Genomic DNA, 20,102 nt, shown 5'->3' on the forward strand with positions numbered 1-20,102 from the left:
TATAAACTGCACAGTGAGCATGAGGTGTATGAATACACCATGTGTCTGGTGCATAAGAAGACACCCACTGTTATTAACTGAACAGTGAGCATAAGGTGTATGAATACACCATATGTGTCTGTTGTATAAGAAGACACTCGTGTTATAACTTGACTGTGAGCATGAGGTGTATGAATACACCATGTGTGTCTGGTGTATAAGAAAACACTCGTGTTATAACTCGACAGTGAGCATGAGGTGTATGAATACACCGTGTGTGTCTGGTGTATAAGAAGACACCCATGTTATAACTGAACAGTGAGCATAAGGTGTATGAATACACCATGTGTGTCTGGTGTATAAGAAGACACCCATGTTATAACTGAACAGTGAGCATAAGGTGTATGAATACACCGTGTGTGTCTGGTGTATAAGAAGACACCCATGTTATAACTGAACAGTGAGCATGAGGTGTATGAATACACTATGTGTGTCTGGTGTATAAGAAGACACCTATGCTATAACTTGACAGTGAGCATGAGGTGTATGAATACACCATGTGTGTCTGGTGCATAAGAAGACACCCACGTTATAACTGAACAGTGAGCATAAGGTGTATGAATACACCATGTGTGTCTGGTGTATAAGAAGACACTCGTGTTATAACTCGACAGTGAGCATGAGGTGTATGAATACACCATGTGTGTCTGGTGTATAAGAAGACACCCATGTTATAACTCGACAGTGAGCATGAGGTGTATGAATACACCACGTGTGTCTGGTGTATAAGAAGACACCCATGTTATAACTCGACAGTGAGCATGAGGTGTATGAATAAACTATGTGTGTCTGGTGTATAAGAAGACACCCATGTTATAACTTGACAGTGAGCATGAAGTATATGAATGAACCATGTGTGTCTGGTGTATAATAAAAAAGTAAGTATCTTTTTTTTGGCAGATACAAACAGAAATCATCGTGTAAGGAAAGCCATTCAAAGGTGGAAACAAATAACTCCTTCCAATGGTGTCCAAGAGCTCATAGAAGCTTGCGAGAGATGTCACTTTAATGCAATTGCTGAACGAATCAGGACTGAAATCTCAAAGTGAACTAACTAGTGTGGCAAAATAAGTCTGAACACACTTGTTTACCTTTTTTTATTCCTTGATAAAAAATACATTCATCATTTTTTATCATGGGTTAATAATGTATTGGACTATTGGTGCTTTAAGCATATGAATTGTTTCAGCTTATTTTACAGAGCTAATGCAACTTTGTATAGTTTTAAATGTTTTTTCGTATATAAACATTAAATAGATCCAACCACTATCATAAATTTCTTCAACTTAGTTTGAAGATTTCATATCATGGTTGATTCTTCAGTCACAGTTCTCTTTGTTCAACAACAATAGCTTGTATGACATCACATTGCCTCCTTTGTGACATTACCCCGCAAAATTGCCAGCAATAGTTGTTTGAACTGTCGACTTGTGTGACTTTTAATTTTTGACTCCAAAGTTTTTCGATACCGACTTTCAAACTCTCTCTTTATGTCTTCCAAGTCAATCTGTGACATCATAAAGGTCATTTTTAGCAACAATGGAAGGAAAGACATATTGATACTCAGAAATTACAACTACAATTGTGAGAATATGTATTTTACCTAAGTCGACAGTGAGAATGAGGTGTATGAAGCAACCATGTATGATGTGCAACACCTGTGTATTAAACCCTTTGGTTTCCCACCCCGAGGATAAACATGAAAGTATCCTAACTCGATAGTGAGCATGAGGTGTATGAAGCCACCATGTATGGTGTGCAACACCCGTGTATTAAACCCCTAGCCTCCTAGCCTCAAAGGGACAATGTTACCGGTACCAAAAGTGAGACTTGAACCCACCACCTTCGACCTTACCTCACATCTGCAGACTAATATTCTGATCAAAGCTTCATCGTTAGTTGCAATCCCTTCCATTGACTTGTACAATCGCTCAGCAAAAAATCCTGGCATGGAGTTTGAGCACTTGATGGCACTCTTGAGCGCATAAGCTGCGTCGCCATGAAATTCATTATCAATAAAGTCGGTCATCACTTCATCTGTTAGCTGAAATAAAACAAAAGTTTAATAAAATATATAGACGCATTCAACTAAGATAAAGCAAAAATTTAATAACAATATATAGATAACTTAATTAAAATAAAACAGAAAATTCAATGAGGGTAACATGAACCAAACAATCTTAAAGTAACTAGAAAAAATATTTCTAAATGATACCAAGTTAACAACTTCTTAAATAAACAAAACATTTTCATGTTGACTTATTTAATGTAACAATATCTATGATAATAATAGTTTACCAACTGTTACTCATTTAAGGAAAAAGACATGCCTATACTGGCCAAAGCAATAATTTCATAAAAATATTTTTACTTTGTCACATCCAACAGCTAAAAAACTTTTACATTGTTGAAACATGTGGTATAAAAGTGACCATAAATAGAGCAAGATAAAGAGTATATTTGTGTTGTTATAAAAACTAAATTTTCAATCTTACAAATCGATGAGATGTCAATATTTGTTAAGATTTGTATTTATAGTATGTTGTGTTTGTCCTTATTGTGTTTTGTGTTATAACAGATGTCATTGTTAGCTCACAAACACGCCTGTGTTGTGTATAGTTACATAACAATGACGTGTGTGACATATATGTAACAAACAGTATTATAATGTGGACTTTGTATGTTTGCACATGTCTTATGAGATCAAAGCTTGTGTTTCTATTATACAATGCCAGATTGTGGGTGTGAACCAAGTAAATATTATTTACCAGTTTGTAAGAAATCTGGGTTTGTTTGGAAAATGGGGATTTTAGGTTCAACTCTAGGCCAGGGTTGGAAAACCAGGGATCCTGGGTTCAAATCCAGGCCAGGGTTACATAGATCCTGGTTCAAACCAAAACCAGGGTTGGAGATCCTGGGTTCAAATCAAAGCCAGGAATCATGGAATTTATTACCTTTTCATATTCCTCAACAGTGGCTTTAATTTGTTTGAAGTTTTCACAGCAGCAGAAACCAATGAAGTCAAACCGTGGAGTATCAGTGCCACGGTATTGTGTGAAGGTGTCATTTATTTCTGCGGCAACGTCACGAGCCTTGGAAAGATTGACAAGTGCTACACCCTTCCTTTTTGCCTGTAGGTAAATATATTTCAATTATATAACATTGTATACACATTTTTTAATGTACTATATGTTTTTTAACATTTATTCTTAAACTTGTATGAAATTATTTTATATTAAACCAATATTGATTAACTATATGTACTAATAAAAAATATCTTTAAAGACATTAATTTATTTAAAAACTGAGATATGGGATCAACAATAAATCGACGGTCATTAAAACAAATAAGTTGTCTACATTTTTTTTAATGAACATTGAAAATATATTCAAAAAGACATAATTAAAAAGTGCTGCGTTTAGATATAAAAAAATATTATTTAAAGATCTTCTTAAGAAAACAATTGATTTCATTAAATTATTGATCAAAGTTATTATTGATTTGTTTCGCTAAGAAACCCATAAACAGAATACATTATTTAAAACTTGTTGCAATTATGGTGTCATAAAGGGTATTACACAACACAATTGAGTACGTATAGCATCATAAAGTGCATTGTTCTCATAAAGAAAATTACTTGTTCTGTAACAAAGGCATGTGTGGTAGTTATTGTGATGAATAATTAATAAGAAAATTGGATCATTTGTGCGGAAAGTATGAATTATCTTTCAATTGCTGCCACATATTATGTAGGCTAAATGGCATTTACTGTTTGAAATATAAATTTTGATGTTTATATCAAATTATATACCTATGACATAAATTAAGCTTGCATGAGGTGTATGTAACAGAAAACTCGTTTTATAACAACTGTTGCTGCCCACAAGTTACATACATAATAACTCGCAAGCAAGCATGAAGTGTATGAAACAAAACACCTGTGTTATAAGTTATAACTACTGTCGTTGCCTGCCATGCGAGGATAAATAAGTTATATACGTGGTTGCTTGTAATCGAGCACAAGGTGTATGAAACAGAATACCTGTGTTATAACAACTGTTTTTCCCCATCATGCAAAACAAAATATTCATTAAATAAACAATACCCATTTAACAACAACCCACCCTGCACAGAGGGAAGACAAACTTCCTGAAGTCTCCACTGGTATCATCAGCTACATCATCTTCAAGTGAAATCCTAAACCTCTTCACGTATTCATCTTTGATCTGGATCATTTCTTCAGCAGATCTGGTCAGGAGGATTTCAACAAGTGCCTGGAGGGTAGGGTTAGTTGGTTTATTGTTTTGTGTGCTATAAGTGTGAGTTTGAATTATGTAATGGGTATTTTTGTACACCAATAGACACCTAGACACCCATACTGTATTTATACACCTCATGCTCACAATTGAGTTAACTTAGAGTTAAAATATACTAGTTCACTTCGCATTTTGAAAACTTCAAATAGATATTTTGGAAGCTCTTTGCAAATTATCCTTCCATAATGCCAAAGCTTCATTAATTTTTGATATAAATTACGCAGTAATGGAAAGGTCTGCTACCCAATACTTCAATGGCTTTTTATCAAGCATATGTTTATATAGTAGTTTGTGTGCTGTAAGCCAACCAAAATCAATGTGTTGCATGAAATGTAATTAAATGAAAAATCCCCTGTAATCTTATAGAAAGGTATTGCCCAAGGGTTTTGCTTGTCTATTTTAATTTGGCTATATTGATTTAGGTACAGACTATGTGGTTGGTACTGTAGCTATAGTTGAACTTCAAACATGGCACCTGCTACATTAAACTATTTTGTGTTGTGTGGTATTTGTTTTATTGATCGGAGCAGTTGTGGAAATTGATTAAGTGACTTGTTAAAGCAATGCTGCCAATTCAAGGTTGTTGTTTTGTTGACACTCAATGAAACTAGCTCTAAAAACACTGAAGTGTCAATCGAATATATGAACACCTGTGAAAAGTGGTGCAACCAATTCAAGGTTATTGTTTTGGTAACACTTTGTAAAAATAGCTGTTAAAAATAGTGTCATTCAAATACAACTTAACTTATATAAACACCTGTGAAAAATGTTGCAACTGATTCAAGGTTATTGTTTTGTAGGCCTACACATTAAAATGCTCCCAAAACCAGGTATATTGTCCAACATATAGTAGTGTATAGTGTTCACATATATAATATAATAAAACAACATTTAAAAACAATTAAAAAATAATTAAAACAATTAAAAAGTTATATAACAACTAAAAAAATAAAAAATGACAATTAAAAAAGTAATATATATAAATAATAAAAACATTAAACACTTTCAGTATAAAACAACCCAACCAGAATTATTTTTTGAAGCCATTTACCTTTTCATCTGTCCCAAGCCCCTTAGTTGTATGTTTAAGCAAATGTGTGTCAAGTTCTAAAGGCGTCATGAACATAGACTCCAACAGTTGTTTGAAATCGAAAGAAAACCGAATCAGAATTTCCGACTTGAATTCTTTAACCAGGTCCTAATAATATAAACAGTTTTTTGGTTAAAGTTTTTCGGGTTGCGTAATATTAAAAATTATATGATTTTAATATTATTTGGTAGTGCTATCAATCAGAATATTTAAAAAGGTAAAATTTTGTTAAACTGATTAATTTATAAAAGATAAATCAGAATATATTTATAGTTAAAGATTTATTTGTTGTAAATATTCTATATTTGAAAAAAGGAAACATTTTAAAAGTAGTAATATAGTAGGTTGGGGTAAGATGGGACATCTTTTCATTTTAAATTCCCGTCCCACGTGTTAGTTAACAAAGAACATTCAAAGAATTATAAAAACGTATCCTCACGACTCCCATAGACCGTTGTTAATTTGTTAAAACACGATCAAAATATTTGGATAATATGTGCTAAAGGCATCCCGTCTTACCCCACAGTACTACAACCAATTTTAAGTTTTTATTATTTACTTTTCTGTAAATTTTTTGAAATTGTTTCTTTATTTCTTGCCTTTGCTTGTTGCTGCATGATGTAATAATATCTATTATGACGTTTTCATTTGTACCTGGTAATAAGAAATGGAATTAAACATTCTGTTTTTAACGTGTAGTTTTAGAGTAGACAGCTTAGATTGTTTAAAATAAATGGGTTTTAAAACAAATGTTAATACAATATTTGACATAAGAAAACGTAAAACAAAGTTTAAAACCCTGTATGGTAACTTTTATCTAATTTAATCGGATAATTTTGCATAACGAATATTCTATTCCTTAAAAGAGGATTTGTGTTTTATATTGGCTATTTTGTGATATAATTTTGCCAAATTGTGTATAGAAGCAGAAAGAATTGATTTCTGCCATTTTAATTATCGTTTATTGTTCGTTTGATGTAGCGAACAATGGCTTTATGACGCGTTGGCGTGTGATTGGTCCATTCATCATGTCTCAATTTTGCTTCCTTAATCGAATTTTTGGCTTTCGGTGTTCTGCTTTATTACGTCACATAGAAAGCATTGTTGTTGCAGTGAGATTAATTATTCATTCGCGGCACGTCGCGTAGAAGCTGCTGCTACATATCGCGCAACGACAAAAACATTATGACGTAACAAACGACATTTATAGCGTGAATTAAAACAGCGATAACGTCTAAATACGAGCGGGGCGACTTGGGATATGGTAGAGTGGGGAAAGATGGGATATATTTTCATTCTATTTTTCCGTACCATTTGGTAGTTAACAAAAAAGTCAAACAATTACAAAAAACGCATCTTCGCGACTCCTATAGAGTTATAGACCAGTGCTAAATGTTTAAAACACGATCAGGATATAAATGCATAAAATATACCATATGTGTCGGTCTATGTATACGTGTCATACTGTAACTCGACGGTGAGCAGCCAAACGTGTGTTCATACACCATATATCAATGTATTTGGTGTGTAAGAAGCCACCAATGTTATAATTTAACAGTGAGCATGAGGTGTATGAATACACCATGTGTGTCTGGTGTATAAAAAGACACCCGTGTTATAATTTGAAATCGAGTATGAGGTTTCGTTTATGAATACACCATGTGTGCCTGGTGTACAAGAAGACACCCGTGTTATAATTTGAAAGCGGATATGATTTTACGCAAATATAAAAAACAGAGTCCGTACCTAAACATAATTATATACAGACTCTAACGAAAACCCTGGTCAAAAACTTAAACCATATATACTGTCCTATCGTACCTATACCGTCGACCGCTTTAAACAAAGCATGCGCCGATTCCACCGCATCAAAGTTCGGGTTATCGACAATAGTAGGCCCTGAAGACATGACTGTTAACCTATAAGCAAAACCTGCAAATATAAGATTCGTATATAAAGGTACATGATACGTGGTAACTCGTAAGCGGGCACGATTATTGTTACCCGCCACCCGAGGATAAATAAATTGCTTACGTGGTAACTTATAAGCGGGCATGAGGTGTATGAAACAGAACATCCGTGTTATAACCACTGTCATTGCCCCGCCATGCGAGGATAAATAAGTTACATACGTTTATTTATTCACCCCTTTAAAATAATTACTTTTATGCTTCGTATTTCGTGGTGTATAGAGAACGGATAAACAAATACGTTTTGTGTATTCTTATACCTATACGCGAAGATATTTAAAACCTGGTTCAGGGCTGGATTTTGTTTATATTTACAGTCTCACGAAACGCTATTTCAGAAGCTCAATAAATATTTAACGGTTACTAGAACGGCCTTCCGGTAGCTATGGGACACTAGGGTGAATTCCTTGGCACGCCAATAACGAATTTAGGCCAGAGTTGGCTCTATAACCCCAACATTGTATATGCGCATTATATTCTATATTGGTGGGGCCCTACAGTGAAGCATGCCATGGGATCTGGGATTTAGACCAGAGTTACCTATTATACCCCCACCCAAAAGCTGGGTCCGCATAATTACAAGAGCGAAAATCGCCAAAGAAATAGAAACGGGTGTTTAAACGGATGTCTCAAGTATTTATACAGTAGGATGGGGGAAGATGGGTCACTTTTTAACTCTATTTTCTCGTCCCATTTAGTAGTAAACAAAGAACATTCAAAGAAATATGAAACTATGTCCTCATGACTCTCATAGACCATTGTTAATTGTTTAAAACAAGATCAGAATATCTGGATATTATGTACTAAAGGTGTCCCATCTTCCCCCCACCCTACTATGTATCAATGTATACGCGGTAAACATACCTATCTAATAGTTTGCTTTAAGTTATTTGCTCTTTGTTAAATTGGCGCCGCTGCACTTTCGAAATATACGAAAGTAAATGTTCTCATTGTATAAGTTGTTTAATTATTACCATCTTCATATTTGTTGCTAAAGGTCAAACATTTACGAAGAAATTATAGGTTTTATTATGTTCTATATTCTGCGTGTGTGTTCTTCGGTATAAGACACTTAACAGCGATCGCCGAGAGGCGTATACTACTTGAAAGAATAACCCAAATCGGCAATTCATAATTTTCATAGCGTTAACTCTGTCATTATCCTTTTTTAATAGCGTTTCCTCAAACATTCTCAAATTACGACAAGCTACTTAAGCTTAAAACTTGTGTGTGATTCTTTTATCATTTTACATGAAGATCCCTTCTGTAGCGTCGACGTCCGATTCTCCTAAACGCGAATTCCCCGAATTTAAATAAACGAATCGCGTTATCAGCTATCAATCAAACACATGTCGTTCCTTTTGTTTGGCTTTGGTCATTTTTGTATGTTAAAACTTCCAGAAGACAGTTATTGGCTTTATATGGCTATCGCAATGCATTAGCTGTTGAAATAAAACTTTGCAGGCGTAGAGTTAGACAAGACTTTGACAAAATTTATTGGTACTTAGCAATTCCTTGTCACCAACCGCATTATTTAGCTGGATCAAATGTGTTTTCTGCTTTTGGGAAGTACAATCGCTAGTAAAGGTCTATATACTCTACAGCTTTAAACATGGCGTTTAGTTTCTAATGATTTAACTTATATTATCCGAAGATTGCTTCCCTTATTTGTTTGGACACTTTGTTTTCCTCGGTTCGCTGTAAGCTTTTTAGGCAAAGCGTCCCCCTATGAGATAAACCGTGTTTTAACAATAATACGCTTTAATTGTACTTGATTTGTATACAAATGCATTATAATGCACTTGATCGGGGCAGTGGCAAATTAGCCGGCGGGGAAAGAACTGACCGTGCGCTGCCTGGCTGTAGGCAAGTCAATATAAATGCCAACAGCCTATAGCAGTAATATGTACGAATTGTTAAGTTTTCTATTGCAAAATCTGCAATGTATTAAGTCCTAAACTGCTTAAGACTTATTAACCTACGGTAAGAACTGAACAGAAATTCGGGTTCCTAATACTAAAGTAAAACAACGAAGTAATACTCATTACACACGTAACTGCGCAAACTTATAGACCACCTTGCAGTTTATGCTACTCCATAGATGTCATGACTCCATCTCTATAGCGACTACAAGACGTCAAGTCTCACACGAAACTGAGCCCTTCGCGGTTTCATCGCGCACCTTTTGTCATCCCTTTATTACGTCATACCGGTCAGTCGCTTTTTTCTTTTGATTCTAGAATCAATAACTGCTTGATGTCTGCGGTGTATTAACGTCTATTCGTTTACCGTTTGAGAAATAAACATCTGCCTATGACTGCACAACTATATCGTAGGCTCCCAGGCGTAGTTGCAATTCGTTTATGGCATTGGCGTTTTAAGCGTATGATGGACGTTGTATAGTTTATATAAATCGCAATCATGCTACTACTGCTCGCCTAAGGCAGGGTTTGCTTTGACTGTGAGCGCGTTTTATTCCATGGGACATTATATTTGTTTACTTAGCTTATGAAGCGTATTGGGACAACTTTTACAGGGTATAATGGGGCAACTCTGCTCTAAATCCCAGGTCCCCTTGCGTGTTAAACTCAGCGCCTCACCCATCTATAGAACACGATGCGCATATACTTTGTTGGGGTAATGGGGCAACTCTGGCTATTACTACCAAATGTAAGGTTAAATGAGAATGCAAACATATGCCATCTTACCCTTACATGTTGTAACATATATGATTTCTAATAGAACAGTCGTTACGCGTATAGCAGGTAATATACGCGTATATAGTGTTCAATGTGTCACCCGTGGTATAACATGCCCGGGTTAAAGAAGTGACGATAATGAAATGTTCTGTAATCCATGCAGTCTTAGCTTATGTCGTAGTTATAGATTTTAATTTTCAGCGATGGTGTTAAAACTGAGGCATTTCGCTCTTGCGTTTAATCGGTAAACGTGATGATGCAATTCTTGATTAATCGCTGAATTTGGTTGATTGTAAAATCTTGCGTAATCGTGTTAACGTCCTATGTGTCGTTATGTCCAGGATTTCACGTTGTTATGATGCTTTTATAGTAATATGGGGGGAGCATTTTAAGGCGTCGTTAATAGCGTAACGTGGGACAGTGAGCATGAGGTGTGTGAATACACCATGTGTGTCTGGTGTATAAGAAGACACCCATGTTATAACTCGACAGTGAGCATGAGGTGTGTGAATACACCATGTGTGTCTGGTGTATAAGAAGACACCCATGTTATAACTCGACAGTGAGTATGAGGTGTATGAATACACTATGTGTGTCTGGTGTATAAAAAGACACCCATGTTATAACTGAACAGTGAGCATGAGGTATTTAAATACACCCTATGTACTCTGGTATCTGATCTAAAAAAACTTCAGCATATATTCTACTTTCCTAATTGGTCATATATCAACTATATTTATAAGAGACCAACATTTCACAATTTATTCAAGTATTATATATTTCAAGGTCACAACATTGCACAACATATTGGTCTGTTAGAAGAAATAAAACATATTCTTGTACACTAATAATGATTCTCTATTATCTAAGCTTAATACAATGAAAAACATTTTCTTTTGTTTTTGCAATAACACAGACATTGTCAGTACCAAGTAATATGTGTTCTTTGAAATGATATAGAACACATATTATATCTTAAACTTTTGGGATAATAACTGAGATTAAATTAAGTTGTTTTATAATTTATATGAAGTTCTGGTTTCACATCGCATACAAGCTCAAGAATTCTTTGAATAACTTTGTCCTTGTTTTCAGTTGCTTCTTGGGCAAGTTTCTTAATTACATCTTCTTGGTGCTTATCCATGCGTGTCTTCACATCATTTCTTGAACCAAGGATCTTGAGAAAAAGGCAAAATGTGAGAGAAGGAATGTTGAGAAAAAAGAAATTATTTTATAAGTTAAAGTATGTAATTAAAAAGCAATCTGTTAAGTACAGTAGCAGAACAAATATTTAGGTTGAAAATTTACCACAAAAAACATTACTTTATTGCCAAGAAGTGAAAAAAGCTTAAACAAAGGTAAAACAGAAACACATAGATTATATAAATTAAAGTAATTTATTAAAAACATATATTTAATTTAAAATTAAATACCATTTTTTCGCTTTCTTTAAACTTTTGTTCTTCCTCACATTTACATTTCTCTATTATTCCTTTTGCTTCTTCTTTGGCTGCCTTTAATTTCCTGGCTTTACCTTTGAGGGAAAAGTGTCTTAGTTATGGAAGTACATAACTACATATGAATTGGTAAAAATATTAATAAATTGGCTGTTTAAAGTTTTGCGTAAAAAGGTAGAGGGGATTAAAAGAGTGTAGAGTTAAGGGATTATTAAAACTATGTTTTATTACAGAAATACCTTCATAGGGGTGTAATATGAATAAATACTTAAGTAATAAATAGCTATGATACGAAGATTTTTGGACTTTACTGTTACGTCCAAAAGTTTAAAACACTTACATTTTCTCGCCTCAGACACTTTTTCAGAAGCCTTTTTTTCTGCGGCTAAAAGTTGTTGAATTCCTTGGGTTTCACTTGCCATTTTTACTGCAAATTTACAGAATACAAAAGGTAAGTTCTATGGTAATTAACTCTGTATAATAATATAGCGTTTACGAGATTTTATTTTACCAGTATATTAGGTATATGTGGATATAACCTTGCTGTTTTATGTAACTAGGTATTAAAACTCATATTTAGCAACCAGTAACGAGTTTATAACGCACTAACTAGCCTATAATCGTTGTAAATAGTTCATTACGCGGATTTTAAAACTCACTCCCCAATTTCATGTCATATGATGCGTTTATAAGATTTCTATGCCACTAAAAAAGCATAGACGTCTTTTTCGGAATATATTTGGGGACGAATAACATATTTAATTTACTGAATATCTCTCGACTAAATAAACTACCGTAATACATTTTTACCCCTCAGCAAACTTAAAACGAGCTGTAAATTCTCATAATATCTTTAAATGTTTATATACGGACTTTGCTGCCGTTGTATGTGGACATAGATTATATATACAGCTAGTGTTTTGTAAGTATATGATAATGTGTTGACAAGCATTGGCGTGTCATACACCTTAACAGCACGTCATACAACCGTTGCAACTTATTCAAATTTAATCTTTATTGAACCATTTCATCTGTAAGCAAGTATAACCTTGGATATCTACCACACGCTAAAAGATCGGCTATAAGTGTACGAAGTAAATGTTGCCAAACTATCAATTTAAACCTAACGTTTAATTTATATTAACAAAAACAAACCAACTCGTTTCGGGTAAAAGTCTGTAAAAATTAACGTATCCGGAACATAAAAGCTATGTGTGTGAGAGTATGTCTTCACCCCAGCTTGTATAGTGAAAAAATGACAAAAAAATGCGAAATCCGGCCGTTTTAAAGACGAATGCAAAATATTAACCAATCAAAAACAATGATCATACGTCACGATCGAACCGTTGCGAAAAAATTCGAACCTTCACGAAACATTTCGAACCTTCTCGAAACAGCATGTCGAACCTTATCGAAACAATATACCGAACCTTCTCGAATCAATTTTTTGGACTGTATCGAAACGCTACAAGTTTAAAACTAGTTACAATACCACTATTTTTTATTTATTTAATGCTGTTTTTAATCATAATGGGATATATTTAAACATATTACATTTAAATATAGCGCCCGCGGTTTACACTACATTGCGTATTGATATTGCATAATATATTCAAGTAACTTCCCGGTTATCAATTAATAAACCTACAGTTTGTATGACTAACGCGACAACTGTACTGCACCCCGATGGAGTATGGAACAAAAACGCTATAATAATTACAACATTAAACTAAAGAGGTTTGGCCAATACGTCAGCAAGTTTCAAATGACTGATTTTACAATTGTATTAGCAAAACTAAGGACACTAATATGTAACCAGTATGTTGGTTGAAGGACCGGCATTTCTTCGTGCTTGTCTCAACTCTAGTTATGCAAATGAGCCCGCCTCTTGCCCCGCCCCCTGTATTTGATTGGACGGTCCAAAAGCTGGGAATTTACGGAATAATTTTCAGCATTCTAGGTAATTTACGGAACAGCGGAAGGTTTAACGAGCTGTAACTCTTTTGTTTTGTGTAAAATTAACCTAAAATTTAACCAATCTGTTTATTTAAATTAACTTTGTTTACTGCCAAAATTTTAGCAAAATCACCATACGGAAACAAGATCTTACTCTAAATATTAAATAAGCCATAACTTTATAAAAACATAACAAATTTAAAATATTTTTGTGTCTCTGTAATAATGTTAGTTGGTACTACATTCTGTGGCAGTTTTAGAATTTTTGAAATAGCGGAACTTAGTTTTTGGCTCTGAAAAATCCGATTTTTAAACAGCTGTAAGTCAAAAAATACAGAAGATGTGCAAACGAAACCAACATTTTTATTATTTTTATGACTGTATCTATCATAATCAAAAATAAAATAGACCCCTAAAAAATGGCCCAAAATCGAAAAAAACCCTGATGGTACCTTCATGGGTTTTTACGATTTTTGGCCATTTTTTAGATGTTGATTTTATTTGATAAAATGACAGAGAAAGTTATTAAAATTCCAATAAAGTTGGTCTCGCTTGCACATTCTACATAGTTTATGAGTTACAAGCCGTCAAACCTTCCGCTTTTTGTGAAAATCAGCAGATTTTTTTGCGGAACACGTCTCTGACGTCATAAGACGGCCAAAATGAAGCCAGTATATAATGACGAGAAAGGTGCGTCACCTGAATTGAAAAATGTTATATATTTTTAAGTTTTTTAACTTTTCCAGTACAATGATTTACAATAATTGTATAAGAGGCTTAAAACCAGCCTCCGCTTGCTTTTTTTATTTGTTTTCTTAAACGAATATTCGCGTTCCAGTCGGCAACAACCGGTCGTTAACTTTATCTTATTTTTACGTTGTTTAATGTTCATTTTAACAAAAACAAGCACAACACACACAAAATAGTTTGTTTCAATAATATGTTAATTGGTTTTCCGATTAATATTATTCTGTAGTTAACATTTTAGAACAAAAACAATTGTCTAAAAGTTGCCGATGTATTTTACACTTTTTTTTTAAGCGATATGCAAATTAGAGTTGCGACAAGCATTAAGGGTAAAACAAATCAACCAATCAGAACGCGCTTTGATTTTTTAAACGATATGCAAATTAGGGTTGCGACAAGCATTAAGGGTAAAACTAATCAGCCAATCAGAACGCGCTTCGATTGTCTAAATGCTCACCCCTAGAGTATATTTTTTATCCCAACATAGACATCGTATAACCTTACTCTAAATTGTCCTTAAATTTGATTATTTTAAATATAATTTGAATAGTTTTGCAAATAAAAGCGTATTTTGTGATTATAAAAATATATATAATAGTTTAAGCGATGTTTTCATGCTAGATTACGTGTTAATTGTGAAATATTAGTTAATGTTTGGCATGGGAAATCACCTTCACCTACACTCCGCTTTTGCGCTTTTGGCTTCACACCCATATTAGGTGCAACACGGGTACTGCTCGACTTTAAAGGTATGTCTGATCTTCGACCTGTACCAGAAGATTGGTTTTGGTATACAAATATGAGTGAAAGGGTAGATGGAACTCGCCTTGTAGCTATGAAAGTGCCGGTAAATGAAAATATGACGCGGCCAGTTAAAGCAGATGAACGTTTTACCTGCGACGACGTTATTACAGAGGCAAAAAGAAGAAATATGGAGATTGGATTAGTAATTGACTTGTCCTCTAGCTCATATAAATACTATCACCCTGGTAGTTTTGTTGAAAAGGGAATAAAATACCAAAAATTACACGTAAAAGGGCAAATTGTACCAAAGACAGACGTGGTGGCTTCTTTCATAAATTTAGTAAAAACCTTTATATCTGAAAATTTAGAAAATGACCTCGTTATTGCTGTTCATTGTTTACATGGTTTAAACAGGTCTGGTTATTTGATTTGCCAATATTTAATACAAGAAAAGGGCTTAGACCCAAACAGTGCTATTGAAATATTTAACTCCGCTCGTGGCCATAACATGGAGAGAGAAAAATATCTTAAAAGTTTACTTGGTTAAATAATTAAAGTGATGAACTAAATTTTAACAAGTTATATTTAAGGACTAAACTGTTTATCTGTATTAATTCACTTTTATACAAATCTTTCGTTTTATAAATTACAGCATATTACTCTTGGATTTGCACTTATATCATTTCATATCTTGTGCATAACTTGTTCCTTTTATTATTGCAGTGCAATTGACATTGTTTTTTCTTGCTTTAGATTTTAATAATCATGCCAAGAATACCAGATAGGTGGCTTGACTATGAAAAGATGGGGCAAGTTATAGAAGGAACTGACATACTTGCTATGAAGGTACCTTTATATGAAGGAATAACCAGAAATCTACCAAAAAAAGAACATTTTAACTGGAAGATAGCTGTAGACACAGCAGAAGAGAGAGGGCATAGAATTGGGACAGTTGTGGACTTGACATATTCCACAAGATACTACCAACCACGTGATTTTACCAACAACGGCATCTCACACCACAAGATATTTGTCCCGGGGCAAATTATACCCCCTCCTAAAGTTGTTTCCGATTTCACCTCAATTATGAGCAAGTTTGAAAAGAATAAACAAAGCGATAATGAAGTTATTGCCGTGCATTGCACTCATGGTTTAAACCGAACAGGGTACTTGATATGCCGGTATCTTATTGAAGAAAAGAAGTTCAAACCAAAAGATGCAATCGAGAAATTTAACTCAGCGAGGGGACATAAAATTGAAAGGGAAAATTACCTCAAGGATTTGATTTCATTAGAAAAAGAGAAACCAGTGAAAACAGAACAATCTCCACAAAAAACTAAAGACAATCCACCAAAACCCAACAACAATTCACAAAAACCCAAAGTTAGCAAAACTACAGATGAAGTAGATTTAAAATTAAAACATCAAAATAAATTAAAACACAAGCTCAGAAAACCAGACAGGGACGGTTATTTTAGACACAATGAACGCCAACAAAACTATTACCACCACCAGCCTTATCCCCAACAATATAAACAACAATGGTATCCTGATTACCACCAAGAGCGATTTAACCAATATAACCATCAAGGCCATAACAGGGGTGAATCATGGCGTAAAGAGCCTTTTAATGCTTTCCACAAAAGTTTTCAACAGGCTCCACATTATTCTCATCCCCATGAATCAGGCTATAACAGGGGTGAATCACGGCGTAAAGGGCCTTTTAATGCTTTCCAAGAAAGTTTTCAACAGGCTCAACATCATTATCCGCCAAACAGACAATGGTCAAATTATTCAAACTGGAATAGAGAATATACAGATTATTAACAAATATATTTCATGTGTAAGGTCATACTTCGAGATTTTTTTGTGTTGACCCTTTACCCCATAATAAATTATTAAAGACACAAAGTTGTTCTTGTTTTATGCAATACAAATTATTTTTTAACTGATATTAAATGAACAAAAAAACGATGCTAGCTTGTTTTTAATTTTAGTACATTGATCAGCATGCTTTTTGCTGTTTTATAATGCAATAAATTGTTTGATTTTGGTTCAAGTTGCAAAAGTTGTTTGCTTTTCTGTTGTTTATGGTAGGGTAGCAAGCTGCTACTGAGTTATAACATGGGTGTCTAAGGAGTACTGAAGGGCAGAGTCCGTATATAAACAGTTAAAGAGTATAGAAAATTGTGGATTGTACAAGATTTAAAAAACAAACATAGTAAATTTTACATCTGAATATACAATGTGATCTTTGAAAACAAACAGATGTATATTGTAAGTCAGAGTCCGTATATTCATGTCATCGGTCGTAAAGTGGGAATAGTTGCATCTTGTTTAAAGCAGAGTCCGTATATAAACATGTTTATATACGTTTATATACGTATATATGTTTATATATACGTATATATGTTTATATACGGACTCTGGTTTAAAGGGACTAAATTTTTTCATAAAAGTATGTCAACAAAAAAACAAGCAAAAATGTTGTTTACTCGATAGACGAAGAAGGCTTCAATTATTTAGGTATATTTAAAATCTGATTTGCTATAGTACTATTTAAAACTCTTTTTTTTTTGTGGATCTAAAAGTTTATATTTTCTACCCTGTGCTAGTGCGCTGTTGTTGTTTTTTTTTTATTTGGCAACACTGCAAGTTTAGTATTCTGCCAGAATAATGGTAGTAATTAATTGGGGTGGCTCTATAAATACATACACGTATTTAATCGATATTTGCGTTTATTTATGCAAATAACTTGGTTGCTTGATAAGTATAAGGTTAAACAATGTTTTTTAATATCAAAACATGCGTAACAGTTACATCATAACTTTTAAATAATATAAACCAACACGCGGATAACAATATTTTCACTTGCTTCTTACTTTACGTATTTTCTTTATGATCTGTTGCTTATACTAATTTGAGCTACTTTTGACAGATATATTGTAGTTTAACAATTGATATTGTGTGTTAACAATGATTCGATTCATTTTAATTCAAAACCGAGCTGGTAAAACAAGACTTGCCAAATGGTAAATATATATATTGAACTATTTTCGTAACCTATGTATTTATACAATCTCTTTCCATACAAAATTGTGTTTTTTCTACACCTTTTGATGTAGAAAAAACACAATTTTTTCTACATCAAAAAAATGAATAACTAATTCTATTCTATATGGGTGAGGTCCTACAGTGAGACATGCTACGGGACCTGGGATTTAGGCCAGAGTTGGCCCATCACCCCAACATTGTATGTGCACATTCTATTCTATATGGATGAGGTCCTACAGTGAGGCGCGCCATTGCACATGAGATTGGCTCATTGTCCTTCATTAATCCACAAATAATCAACAGGTACATGCAGTTCGACGATGATGAAAAACAGAAACTGATCGAAGAAGTTCACGCTGTAGTCACTGTTCGTGACGCAAAACACACAAACTTTGTCGAGTTTCGGAACTTTAAGATTGTGTATCGTCGCTACGCTGGTCTTTACTTCTGCATATGTGTTGATGTGTCCGACAACAATCTAGCCTGCCTCGAAGCAATCCATAATTTTGTTGAAGTTTTGAACGAGTACTTCCACAATGTTTGTGAACTGGATCTTGTGTTTAACTTTTATAAAGTTTACACAGTGGTGGATGAAATGTTCCTTGCTGGTGAGATACGGGAAACAAGCCAAACTAAGGTCATTCAACAGCTGCTGATGTTGCAGAACTTGGAATAATTAGTCCAACCACTTCAACTATCAACAAATATTATTCTTATATTGTGTTAACATTCATGCCATTTCTTATACTCAAGGCAAAGTTTTAGAATTGTATGTTAGTTTAGGTATAAAAGCAATTCAACTTATTATAATCTGGATTTGAAATGTCTCCACATTACTGAAACAACATTCCAGTGTATTTTGGCTGAACCATTATTTTAATATTGTTGTAACCAAGCCTGGATTTTGACCAGAACGCCATTTCAGAAACTCGATAAAAAAAAGTTTACTTGAATGGCGTTCCGGTAGTTGCGAGACAGTTTAAACCCAGTTTAAAATAAGAAACATATAGTTTCAAAAGCTCTGGTCTTACGACATAATTATAAGAATAATTTAGTTTTGTGAGACACTTTAAACCAAAACTGCAATACATTTATTTGCTTTGTTATCTGAATTGAGATATAATTCCAACGCTCTGGTCCTTCAGTTTTGCTTTTTCTCCATACCAGTCTTGGGAATGTATGTCTTACAATTCAAAATCATATTTCTTTCTTTTAGCGCATTTGATTTAACATTTAATACTAGTTGCTTAGTTGGGCATTTTAGAGCTTTTTTCGGCTAAAATAATCGGTTTAAATTTAATTTTAAAGCTAATATTACTTGCTGATAGTCAACCATGTTCAATATTTCATCAACTTATAGTTAGGTGTTGATACTAAAACTTGGTGGTAACTAGTATTGGTTTTGTTATATCCCAATATATGTCATCTTGTTTTATCTTTAATTTAAATAAAAAAATCCGGCAAAATTTAATATTTGGTAAAATTGAAACTAAAAGCTGGAGTTTTTCGATTGAGTTGTCACTTTATAAATTGTTGTGCAATTATATCTTATCATACAACAACATAATATATTCCATAAATGTCACTTTATCTTAAATGTAATGTTTCAAATGATTTAAAAATACCTTAAATAGATGTTTCAACCCAATTAGAATGTATTTATTATGACAATCTGACCAAAACATAGATCATTTTTTGTTTCAATGTTACAATATACCTGTACCTATGTTTAATGTCATCAGTTTTATTGTAAAACAATTTGTGTAAAAAATTCTCCATGTGTCTATTTTGTTGCTATGTTAAACTGACCAAGTTGTTTAAAATGTTAATTTAAATTTCAAATTGCAAAACTTTATGTTGATTCTATCTGTGCTGTCATTTCTATATAAATGTAATACACTATACAAATTACAGAGAAGTTATTATAGGTAAGGTAGCATTAGGTGGACCTATTATTGCTGTGCCACATGGAAAGTAGAGTTCTTCAGACTATGGAAGCAGCCATGGGTGTTGGGGTAATGGGCAAACT

The 20,102-nt window shown here is 33.7% G+C and overlaps 4 protein-coding genes across 7 annotated transcripts; 2 read left to right on the forward strand and 2 right to left on the reverse strand.

Moving 5' to 3' along the window:
• Window positions 1–1,119: 1,119 nt before the first annotated feature.
• On the reverse strand, window positions 1,120–9,515 carry LOC100176762 (annexin A13-like). Its single transcript, XM_002125877.5, has 8 exons — window positions 9,494–9,515; window positions 7,268–7,378; window positions 6,006–6,100; window positions 5,408–5,554; window positions 4,165–4,314; window positions 2,994–3,170; window positions 1,895–2,083; window positions 1,120–1,546 (listed from the first exon to the last, which is right to left on the reverse strand). The coding sequence occupies exons 2-8, from the start codon at window positions 7,353–7,355 to the stop codon at window positions 1,403–1,405; spliced, it is 990 nt and encodes a 329-aa protein (XP_002125913.1). The 5' UTR covers window positions 7,356–7,378; window positions 9,494–9,515; the 3' UTR covers window positions 1,120–1,402.
• Window positions 9,516–10,854: 1,339 nt separating this feature from the next.
• Window positions 10,855–12,172, reverse strand: LOC100176811 (probable V-type proton ATPase subunit G). Its single transcript, XM_002126729.5, has 3 exons — window positions 11,913–12,172; window positions 11,549–11,649; window positions 10,855–11,292 (listed from the first exon to the last, which is right to left on the reverse strand). Exons 1-3 carry the CDS (start codon window positions 11,992–11,994, stop codon window positions 11,122–11,124), a joined length of 354 nt encoding a protein of 117 aa, XP_002126765.1. The 5' UTR covers window positions 11,995–12,172; the 3' UTR covers window positions 10,855–11,121.
• On the forward strand, window positions 11,894–17,137 carry LOC100179134 (RNA/RNP complex-1-interacting phosphatase homolog). 4 transcript variants are annotated; one of them, XM_026837412.1, is made up of 3 exons: window positions 11,894–12,023; window positions 13,406–13,532; window positions 15,773–17,137. In XM_026837412.1, the coding sequence occupies exon 3, from the start codon at window positions 15,785–15,787 to the stop codon at window positions 16,844–16,846; it is 1,062 nt and encodes a 353-aa protein (XP_026693213.1). In that variant the 5' UTR covers window positions 11,894–12,023; window positions 13,406–13,532; window positions 15,773–15,784; the 3' UTR covers window positions 16,847–17,137. The 4 variants fall into 4 exon arrangements, with proteins under 4 accessions (XP_026693213.1, XP_026693212.1, XP_026693211.1 ...); XM_026837411.1 differs by lacking the exon at window positions 13,406–13,532 and having other exon boundaries at window positions 11,934–12,023; window positions 15,773–17,088; XM_026837410.1 differs by lacking the exons at window positions 11,894–12,023; window positions 13,406–13,532 and adding an exon at window positions 14,192–14,218.
• Window positions 17,138–17,911: 774 nt separating this feature from the next.
• On the forward strand, window positions 17,912–19,986 carry LOC100187027 (AP-2 complex subunit sigma). The gene is made up of 2 exons (XM_002126467.5): window positions 17,912–18,051; window positions 18,377–19,986. Exons 1-2 carry the CDS (start codon window positions 17,996–17,998, stop codon window positions 18,747–18,749), a joined length of 429 nt encoding a protein of 142 aa, XP_002126503.1. The 5' UTR covers window positions 17,912–17,995; the 3' UTR covers window positions 18,750–19,986.
• Window positions 19,987–20,102: the final 116 nt, after the last annotated feature.

This window comes from Ciona intestinalis, chromosome 13, assembly GCF_000224145.3.
Source record: "Ciona intestinalis chromosome 13, KH, whole genome shotgun sequence".
NCBI lineage: Eukaryota > Metazoa > Chordata > Ascidiacea > Phlebobranchia > Cionidae > Ciona > Ciona intestinalis.

Bases quoted from the DNA above. Each gene is read 5' to 3' on its own strand.
- LOC100176762 (XM_002125877.5), bottom strand. From the start codon at position 7,355: ATGTCTTCAGGGCCTACTATTGTCGATAACCCGAACTTTGATGCGGTG. The intron at 6,101-7,267 runs GTACGATAGGAC...TCTTATTACCAG, and splicing joins TAAAGCGGTCGACGGTATAG to GTACAAATGAAAACGTCATA. The intron at 1,547-1,894 runs GTAAGGTCGAAG...ATGATGTCACAG, and splicing joins TATTAGTCTGCAGATGTGAG to ATTGACTTGGAAGACATAAA.
- LOC100176811 (XM_002126729.5), bottom strand. From the start codon at position 11,994: ATGGCAAGTGAAACCCAAGGAATTCAACAACTTTTAGCCGCAGAAAAA. The intron at 11,650-11,912 runs GTAAGTGTTTTA...TTTCCCTCAAAG, and splicing joins AGTGTCTGAGGCGAGAAAAT to GTAAAGCCAGGAAATTAAAG. The intron at 11,293-11,548 runs GTATTTAATTTT...CTTTTTCTCAAG, and splicing joins TTAAAGAAAGCGAAAAAATG to ATCCTTGGTTCAAGAAATGA.
- LOC100187027 (XM_002126467.5), top strand. From the start codon at position 17,996: ATGATTCGATTCATTTTAATTCAAAACCGAGCTGGTAAAACAAGACTT. The intron at 18,052-18,376 runs GTAAATATATAT...AATAATCAACAG, and splicing joins AAAACAAGACTTGCCAAATG to GTACATGCAGTTCGACGATG.